The 9,699-nt window shown below is 50.1% G+C and overlaps 1 protein-coding gene across 2 annotated transcripts; it reads right to left on the bottom strand.

The window, feature by feature from the left end:
- Positions 1-2,135: 2,135 nt before the first annotated feature.
- Positions 2,136-9,231, bottom strand: C20H1orf174 (chromosome 20 C1orf174 homolog). 2 transcript variants are annotated; one of them, XR_010026348.1, is made up of 4 exons: positions 9,128-9,231; positions 6,373-6,897; positions 3,519-4,582; positions 2,136-3,347 (listed from the first exon to the last, which is right to left on the bottom strand). XR_010026348.1 is itself a non-coding variant. In XM_063145314.1 (3 exons), exons 1-3 carry the CDS (start codon positions 9,140-9,142, stop codon positions 4,472-4,474), a joined length of 651 nt encoding a protein of 216 aa, XP_063001384.1. In that variant the 5' UTR covers positions 9,143-9,231; the 3' UTR covers positions 2,136-4,471. The 2 variants fall into 2 exon arrangements, 1 of the variants encoding a protein (XP_063001384.1); XM_063145314.1 differs by having other exon boundaries at positions 2,136-4,582.
- Between the last annotated feature and the right edge of the window lie 468 nt (positions 9,232-9,699).

Genomic DNA, 9,699 nt, shown 5'->3' with positions numbered 1-9,699 from the left:
TTGAAACCCAAATTTGGCAGCCCTGCGAGTGCCTACTGGCTAGAGTCTGTGCTGTCACCCACATGTCAAATAACGTATTACCCCGGTTCTCTTTCAGTGTTAAATTTTATATACTTGTGTGTTGTGATGTCATTGGTGGTGGGAGGCCTTAAGAACATAACAGGCTCAAGTTAAAGGAAGCCAGATTCCAGCTGGACATCAGGAAAAACTTCCTGACTGTTAGAGCAGTACAACAATGAAACCAGTGACCTAGGGAGGTTGTGGGCTCTCCCACACTGGAGGCCTTCAGGAGGCAGCTGGACAACCATCTGTCAGGGATGCTTTAGGGTGGATTCCTGCAGTGAGCAGGGGGTTGGACTCGATAGCCTTGGAGGCCCCTTCCAACTCTGCTATTTTATGATTCTATAAGAAGTGCCCTGCTCGATCAGACCAAGCGTCCATCTAGTCCAGCACTCTGTTCATAGAGTGGCCAGCCATTGACCAGGGACCCACAAGCAGGACATGGTGCAATAGCACCCTCCCACCCATGTTCCCCAGCAACTGGTGCACACAGGCTAGCTTACGGCCTCGAATACTAGAGATCACCTCCAGGAATTTATCCAACCCCCTTGTCCCACCTTGCAGCATTCAGAAGCAGTGAGAAAGACTTGCATTTTTTTTTTAACCTCGTGCAAAGCCTGGTACGACACAGCCTGTCTTCCGAATTCTCTGTGAAGGCCACAGGTCTCTCGCACCCGACACAACGAAAGACCCCTTCTGTTGTGCGTTCAGTGTAGCGCTTCGAGAATGTTCGGGTGGCGGATGAAAAATCTCTATGCTGGGCGACCAGGAGAGAAGCAGAGGGCGAGGTGGGGGTGCTGCTATCCAGTTAATATGCCTGGGAAGGAGCAGCCGTCGCTCAGTGGTAGAGCATAAGCCTTACATGCACGTTTCAGGTGCGATTGTTACTGGGGACCCCGTATAAGCTTGCCCCAGAGATGTCATTTTCCTCTTTTTAAAAGCAGGGAGGGCCTGTCATGCAAATGTTGATGTCATGTCTGCATTCTCAGCTTGGGGGTGCTCCTGGATCCGGCGCTCCAAATGACAGATCGATGTGACGGCCAGGAGTGCCTACCATCAGCTTCGGCTGATACGCCAGCTGCATCCCTTCCTGGAGTCGGAAGACCTAAAGACGGTCGTGCAGGCGCTGGTAACTTCGAGGCTCAACTTCTGCAATGCGCTCTACATAGGGCTACTTTTGTGCCTAGTTCGGAAACTTCAACCAGTTCAAAATATGGCAGCCAGGCTGGTCACTGGGACACCTAGGGGTGACCATATTACCCCAACATTAAAATCTCTTCACTGGCTGCCAATTAGTTTCCAGGCAAAGTATAAAGAGTTGGTTCTCACCTTTAAAGCCCTACATGGTTTGGGTCCAGGCTACCTGCGGGATCGCCTTCTCCCGTACAATCCGCCCTGCACACTCAGGTCCTCTGGGAGGAATCTACTTCAGTCAGCAAAAACTAGATTGACAACTCTTACCCAGAGGACCGTTTCTTCTGCCGCCTCCAGACTGTGAAATGACCTGCCGGGAGAGATTTGTCAACTTAACACGCTCTCCGAGTTTAAGTCAGCTATAAAGACTAGCCTCTTGCGGCAGGCCTACCCAGATGAACGTTAAACCTAAGAATGTTAAGATCTGTTGATTTATTTTGAAGTTGTATTGATTTTATATGCTCTTTTAATTAATTTTATGTATCTGATTTATACCGCATTGTTGTACTAATGTTGTTCCCCGCCTCGATCTAAACGGAGAGGCGGGTAAGAAATTTATGATGAGGGTGTCTAGTTCAGTTCTCAGTCTCAATTACAGAAAACGGAAAGTGTTCCTTTTTAGAAGTATTTTTTGTGTGTGTGATGAGGAGTTGAGATCAATAAAATTCTCATTGTCCAAAATGAGTTTTGTAATTGTATAACGCAACGCAGTAGAATTTCATTGTTTGTTGACATGTACTGTTGCAATCCTGTTCCTCTGAGCCATTTACTCAGAAGTAAATCCCAGTGAACTCAAAGAGATTTAGAAAGGTGCCCTGTGTCACGCTTCTTAGCTTGCCTGCTGGACAAATAAAAACGGAACACGCAGTTCTGACACCAGGTTGGTACTCAGGGATTAAAGCAGTTTTGTATTTTATTAAAAACAATAATAAAGGCTTTTATAATCTCTGCAGATGTCTGGACCTATGCTTGGAAGAGAGTCGGCGACAGGCAAAATAGTGCAAATGTTAAAATCCAGAAGTACAAATGGAAATCTGAACACTGCTGTAGAAAACTCTTTACTGCCCTGAGAAAGGATCCAACCTCCGTTACCCCCTCCAACTCATAAATAGGGACAGCAGCTCCCAAACTGTAGCTCGGGCCATGAAATAAACTGGTAAAAGGTCTTGTGAGCTGTGAACATCTCATCGGTGTGAGGTTCGTTGGTTGCTAGCCATGCAAATAGGCCTGAGAGGAAGGCGGGGAGTTGAGGCAAAGGCTGCTGATGTCACAGAGACGACTAAGAAGCAGGGGGCGGGGTGAAGTGCCAGTGGAGGCTTTTAAAAAGCCTACTTGGCTATGGGGATGGTATAGAAATGTAAATAATACGCCATGCTGGCTGTGGCAGATGGGTGGTGGAGTCCAACATCATCTCAAGGACCACCCCTGCCTAAATCATGCCTGGTCTGCAACATCATGGCCCCAGAGCAGAGGGTGCGAAAAAGTGCCCGGTCCTAGCAACCTGAAATGCAGGATTTCTTAAACCTTCTAGCCTTTCTCCCATTCCCAACCTGTTCACCCAAATCCTTGCGCTGCTACTGCACGTAAGACCCTGTGGACAGAGCGGGAAATAAATCAATACTGTTTGGTTGGGTGGGTTCTGCTGTCCCCACATTCAAATGGCCGGTCTTTTTGGAATTCAGAGATGGAAGCCCTTTGGAATCACCTGCTTTGAGTGCCTATTGGTTACTGCCCGTGACGTCACTCATACCTCAAGGTTGGGGAAAGAATGTGGCAGGCTGCGTTTGGACCAGCTTTCCCCAACCTGGTGCCCTCCAGATGTGTTGGGCTGCAACTCCCATCATTCCCAACTAGCATGGCCAATGGTGAACAGTGATGGGAGTTGTAGTCCCATTTTAAGAACTGTTTTTCAGTGCTTCGTTCTGCTGCCGTTTTTAAGTGCTGGAATGGTTTTACTCTTGGCTGCTGGTTTGATTCGGTACCCTTTTTATTCTTTGCTTTTAAATGTTTGCATTTCCGGTTTTTAAGGTATGGTGCAACACCCAGAGAGCTTCAGTTACTGGTTGATTTAAACGTCAATTAAATATATATATCTCCAAAAACATCTGTCGGGCGGAGGTTATGGGTATTGTAGTTCCACAGATCTGGAGGGCGCCAGGTTGGGGAAGTTTGAGAGGGTGCACCTTTGATCTCACCCAGCAGGGCTTTTCGGCTGTTCTTACTTCCCAGAATGCTTTGTGACATACTGTGGTTCCACCACAGACCTGCTGAGACAGGAAAAGCTCTCCTTCAAAGTGGAGAATTTGAAAATCCCTGGCCTAGCCCATTACCTCCCTCGTCAATTTCTGCATTTCATTCTTTACCCCCTTGCATTACTTCCCTCCTGCTTTTTTTTATCCCCCCATCCCTTGCAAATTCAAAGGATGCATTTGGGAGCCACCCACGAATCGACTAACTGCCACCCTGAGTTAGGGAAAAACGAAATCCAGAGCGCGCGTTCTCCTGGGTCATGGGCAGTGTGGCAAGTGACAAACAGGCAGCATTCAGATTCTATCCTTTCATCCGTGCTCTACCAAAGTTCTCCAGGTTTCCGCCTTGCAACCGGCAATACGAAAAACGCTGTTGTCAAAACGGATCGCCGCTTCTCAGGAAAGAAGGGCTGGGGGTGGGTTTTAGGTGAACTCACGCTTAATCCACACGGGGAAAGGCTCTCTGCTGTGCCCAAAAGTTCTTGGAGAAGTCGGTGGGACCCCAGGTGCCCCAAAGCCTGCGAGATGTTGTGGGCCATGTATTCCAGCCCTCCGTTCCGCAAGCTGCCTTGGACTGTGTGTGCATCAAATGCTCACTGCAGGCTGACGGAGAGGAATCGAGCTGGCTGCTTGCTTCCGGGTCCAATAAAGCACCGGCCAAAACAAAAAAAAAAACGAGCCGAAAAAGCAGCTCACACTCCTTCGGCCGCCACAGGCATCTCCTCTCCCACGGCAAGCGTGGGAAGTCAATTGTAGCAAGGGGCTGGGCAGCTTTCGCACGAGGGCCCTCTCCCCTCGTTCTTGGCTCCTGGACCTTGCCTGTTACCGGAGCACCAGACCGGGAGGGTTTTCTTTTCTGAGGAACGAAAACACACCTCTAGGAGATGCCACAGTGGTGAGACGGTGAGTCTTTATTGCGTCACGGAAACAGTTACAGCGGCGGGTCGGGGCGGAGCTACGCTCGGCCCTCAGATAACCTCCTCGTCTTCCTCTTCGTCGTCATCTTTGGCTATAAAGTGGGCCTTTCTAAACTCTCGCCTGTTGGCGGTGGCCCGTGCGAGAGGAGCGGCCGGCAGGTCCTAGAAAGAAAAAAGCCGATAATTGTTATTAGATGGATTTTTCTACGAAGGACTCGAGGCTTCTTACAGCAAGGGCCAATCACAACAGTGGCCTTAACGCATGAACCAAGGCTGCTTCAGAAAGCTGAGATGCCCGACTCGGAGGGAAACGTGAGAACATTGGACTGGGGAGTGCAAATCGCCTTTCAGCCCTGAAGCATCATCGGTGACCTTTTTCCTCCCTCTCCCATAATACTAGAACCCATCGGGGTCATCCCATGAAGCTGATTGGTGGGAGAACCAGGACAAATAAAAGGAAAGACTTCTTCATGCAGCGCATAGTTAAATTATGGAACTCACTACCACAGGATGCAGTGATGGCCACCGATTTGGATGGCTTTCAAAGGGGGTTGGATAAATTCCTGGAGGAAAGGCTATCCATGGCTACTAGCCCTGATGGTTGTGTGCTACCTCCAGTATCTGAGACAGTAAACCTGTGAGTACCAGTTGCTGGGGAACATGGGCGGGAGGGTGCTGTTGCACCATGTCCTGCTTTGTGGGTCCCTGGTTGATAGCTCATTGGCCTCTGTGTGAACAGAGTGCTGGACGAGATGGACCCTTGGTCTGATCCAGCATCAGGGCTCTGCTGATGTTCTTATGACCTGGGGCTAAGCACAGTCTCTCAGCCTAACCTACCTCACAGGGTTGTGTAAAGCGAACAGAACGAGGGAAGAGGAGGCGCACGTTTATTGCCCTGGCCTCTTTGGAGGCCCCATCAAAGCACACCCACCCTGCGGGCTGGCCGACATGCAGTCTACTTCAGGCACACAGACTGTAGGCTAGAAAGGAGGCGGGTGGAACTTCCTTTCGGACAATTTCCACGGGTGTCGTGGCTTTGTCCTCCGCACAGCACTTGCAACGCCAGCATAATGGAGGCCAAATGGAGAAAAATAATTCACCTCCAATTCAACCTTGTGATCACAAGATCACAAGCTGAATATGAGCCAAAAGCAAATGCTATTTTGGGCTGCATTAATAGAAGTATAGCTTCCAAATCGTGCGAGGCCCTGGTTAGGCCTCGTCTTGAGTATCGTGTCCAGTTCTGGGCACCACACTTCAAGAAGGAGGCAGACAAGCTGGAGCGTGTTCAGAGGAGGGCAACCAGGATGATCAGGGGTCTGGAAACAAAGCCCTATGAAGAGAGACTGAAAGAACTGGGCATGTTTAGCCTGGAGAAGAGAAGATGGAGGGGAGACATGAGAGCACTCTTCAAACACTTAAAAGGTTGTCACACAGAGGAGGGCCAGGATCTCTTCTCCATCATCCCAGGGTGCAGAACATGGAATAACGGGCTCAAGTTACAGGAAGCCAGATTCCAGCTGGACATCAGGAAAAACTTCCTGACTGTTAGAGCAGTACAACAATGGAATCAGTTACCAAGGGAGGTTGTGGGCTCTCCCACACTAGAGGCCTTTGAGAGGCAGCTGGACAGCCATCTGTCAGGGATGCTTTAAGGTGGATTCCTGCACTGAGCAAGTGGTTCCAACTCTACTGTTCTATGGTTCTGTAGGACGGCCACTTCAGACCACAAGGAGAACAGCAACGCTGGGCACATTTACTCAGAAGCAAGCCCTACAGTGTTGGACGGGGTGCATTCCCTGGCACAGCCTTTCTCCACCTGTCTCCTTCCAGATGCGTTGGACTACAATCCCATCATCCCCCGGCCACCGAGATCTGGAGGGAAAGGCTGTCCTGGTAAGCGCATTTAGGACTGGACGCTTCCTCCCGGACTTCTTTGGGACGTCCCGTACCTGCATGAAGGCCACGCTCCCGAAGAAACGGTCCACCGGCAGGGGCTGGTTGCTGTCCTCGTTCAAGAAGACGCTGTTGTCCAGCTCAATCACCTGGCCCTGCACCTCTTCGGGTTCCATCTCCGAGTCATCCGACAACGCAGCTTCGCAGCTCTCCTCTCCACCTTCCTCCTCCTCCTCTTCCTCCTCCACACTCCGGACGCAGGGACGGAAAAGCGCCTCCCCGTCAGCTTTCGGAAAGCAGCCGTCGGCGTTGGGCCCCAAAGGTTCCGCACAGGGGCCGGCCTGGTCCCCCAGCACTCCTTGGGGCGCCTTAGGAATCACCTGCCCTTCGCTCTGCAGCATCGTCTGGCCGTCAGGCGAAGCTGCTTCTGAGCGGAGTTGATCAGGGGGCTCTTTTGAGAAGAGGTCGTGGCTGGTGCTCCCGCAAACGTCAGCTCCCCGGATCTGTAACTTTGCCAGACTTCTCTTTTCACACTTCAGCTTCTTGGAAGGGCGTCTGTCGGTGGCTTTGTGGGACGGCCCCTGTTAAAACAACGACAACACAGCCTCACGTTGCTGCTTCAAAGATGTGCCTTCTAGGGGGCTATTTCCTAGCTTTTAAATTTTCCATCCTCTAGAGCAGCCTTCCTCAACCTGGGGCGCTCCAGATGTGTTGGACTACAACTCCCAGAATGCCCCAGCCAGCTCGGCTGGCTGGGGCATTCTGGGATGCACCTCCTAGTCCAACACATCTGGAGCGCCCCAGGTTGAGGAAGGCTGCTCTAGAGGTTCACCAAAGTGGAGTCAGTTAATTTTCCAGAAGTGATGCATCTAGTCCAGCATTCTGTTCACACAGTCGCCAACCTGCTGCTCACGGGAAACCCACACGCGGGATGTGAGTGCAACAGCAAACTCCTGCCTATGTTCCCCAGCAACTGGTGTACACAGACATACTGTCTCTAGATAAGGGAGGTCACACATAGCTATCAGGACTAGTAGCTGTTGATAGCTTTCTTCTCTACAAATTTGTCTAGCCCCTTTTAAAGCCAGTCAATCTGGTGGCTATCACTACGTTTTTGGGTAGGGAATCCCATAGCCACCCACAATCCCCTTCACCTCTACCCCTGGCCTGTTCCAATCTGTTAGATGAGGACAACACCATTATCCTAAAAAATAGGACACTGCTACTGTGTCCATGTCCTGCTTGTGGGCTTCCCAGAGTCATCTGGTTGGGCACTGTGAGACAGACCAGACCACTGGTCCAATCTAGCATAGTTCTCCTTACATTTTTTAATCTGCCTGGTGCGATCAGTTCAGTCCCATCGCTTATAGGTGGGCCGCTTGTGACCTTCCAGATGTTTTGACATTCATCTCCCATGATCCTTCACCATTGGCTATGCTGGCTAGGCCAAAAGATCCGGAAGGCCAGAAGTTGTGTGTTCCTTGGCTCTTCCTCACCTGTCCCAAGGCCTGAGCTTCAACTGGCAACCCTCACAAAACAAGCTTAAGAGCCACGTAACAACACCTTCTTGTAATTTTCTTTCCCCCTTCTCCTTCGTGGTCTCCAAGCGCCATAAATATCTTCAGGGCTACATAAACGTAAATTGTGTATTGTACTGTTTTTAGATTACGTGTCTATTGCTGTTTATTTGTATTATTGTGCTGATTATGGTTTATATTGATTTCGTTTCTTTTTGTTACGTTATGAACTTCTGTATCTGCAGGTGTACGTTACTTTGGGACTACCTTTTGCAGTGGGAAGTGACCCATAAAATTCAATAAATACTACTACATCGTTGTGAGGCATGTGCAGCCCCGTCTTGTGAGTCAAAGCTCGCTGGATGACATTGGGGACTTTTCTCTCTGTCATCGTCCTCACAAGAAAGAGAGTCTCGTGACACCTTAAAGACAAGCAAATTTGTAACGGCAAAAATACACCCTGCCCCTCCCTCTCTTTTTAGTCTTTAAAGTACCACAAGACTTTCCCTTGGTTTTGCTACACCTGCTTAAGACGGGGACCTTTCTGAAAACTGCTACCTAACAAGGTTGTTGTGACGATAAAACTTCAAGGAAGAGTGGGAGAAAGAGAAACAACACTTTCGCTCCTGCCAACGATCTCTCGTGTGCCCAGTGGGTTTTTTCTCTCTGACAAATCTAAAAATGGCAAAATAATAATAATAAACCTATCAATAAAACTGCACAAAACACCCAAAGTCGTGGATTACTGGTCCATTCTAAGCCCACCGCAAAATCCGGGGATGCAATTGGTGCAGAATGCTTAGTGAGAGAGCGTGGTGCAGTGGTTAGAGACTCCTTCCCCCAAACGTGGCGCCCTGCAAACCTGTTGGGACTACAACTCCCACTACACTATGACAGGAGTTGTAGTCCAAAACGTTTGGAGGGGTCAGGCTCGGTTAAGAGCACTGGGCTTGGCCCCAGGAGACCTGGGTTCAAATCCCCGCTCAGCCATGGAAGCTTCTGCCCAACCACTTTCTCTCTCAGCCTACCTTTCAGGGTTGTTGTGAGGGCCATGAAACTACTTTGAACTCCTAGGAAGGAAAGAAGGAAGGAATAAAAACATAATACGTAAATAATACAATTAAATTATTATTATTATTAAGCCCAACAACTAATTTGCATACATATTGGCATATATTTGAATAAATCAGCATTGCAGAGCTCGAAGCTGCCAATGCCCCCTCGCTGGAACTGGGCAATTTACATAGATTTGAATATATTAGCATATGCAGATTAGGGTGGGGCAGCGACTCACCCTCCGGGCCCGCATGGGGAGGCGGTAGGTCCCCAACCAGGTCGGGTCCACCAAGCACCATCACCTACTTCCGGCAGCCCGCAGAGCCACTTCCGCTGCACCCGCGGCGCTTCCGCCGAAATACGTCCAATCAGGGTGCCTGTTTCTGACGCCAAAGCCGCCATCTTTATGGGTGGCAAATGACCCCGCCCTCTTCCGGCGAGGTGGCGCGTCTGCGCCGGCGCAGGGGTGGGTCGGTGGGTGGCTGAGAGAGAGAGAGAGAGAGAGAGAGAGAGAGAGCGCTTGTCGCCATCTTTGTTCAGGGCGAGCCACGCAGAGACAAAAATAACGCCCCTTCTAAGTTGAGAAGACGCCATTTCTTCCCCGTCAAGATGTCACCCCAATTAAGAGCCTGGCACTAGGGAGAAAAGGCTCTTTCTCCCTCCAGGTCGGACTTTTCACGACTAGGCAAGAGAGCATTTGCTGCTCGCGCTGAGGGTAGAGAAGCCATCTTTGAAAAGGGCAACGTTGACGTCTGTTGACGGCGCGGAACACAGAGTCACAAATAGATAGAGAGACACCGCACGTGGAGT

Source organism: Elgaria multicarinata, chromosome 20, assembly GCF_023053635.1.
Source record: "Elgaria multicarinata webbii isolate HBS135686 ecotype San Diego chromosome 20, rElgMul1.1.pri, whole genome shotgun sequence".
NCBI lineage: Eukaryota > Metazoa > Chordata > Lepidosauria > Squamata > Anguidae > Elgaria > Elgaria multicarinata.
The sequence above is the reverse complement of the archived record's forward strand: the minus strand, read 5'-3'. Positions and strand labels throughout refer to the sequence as shown.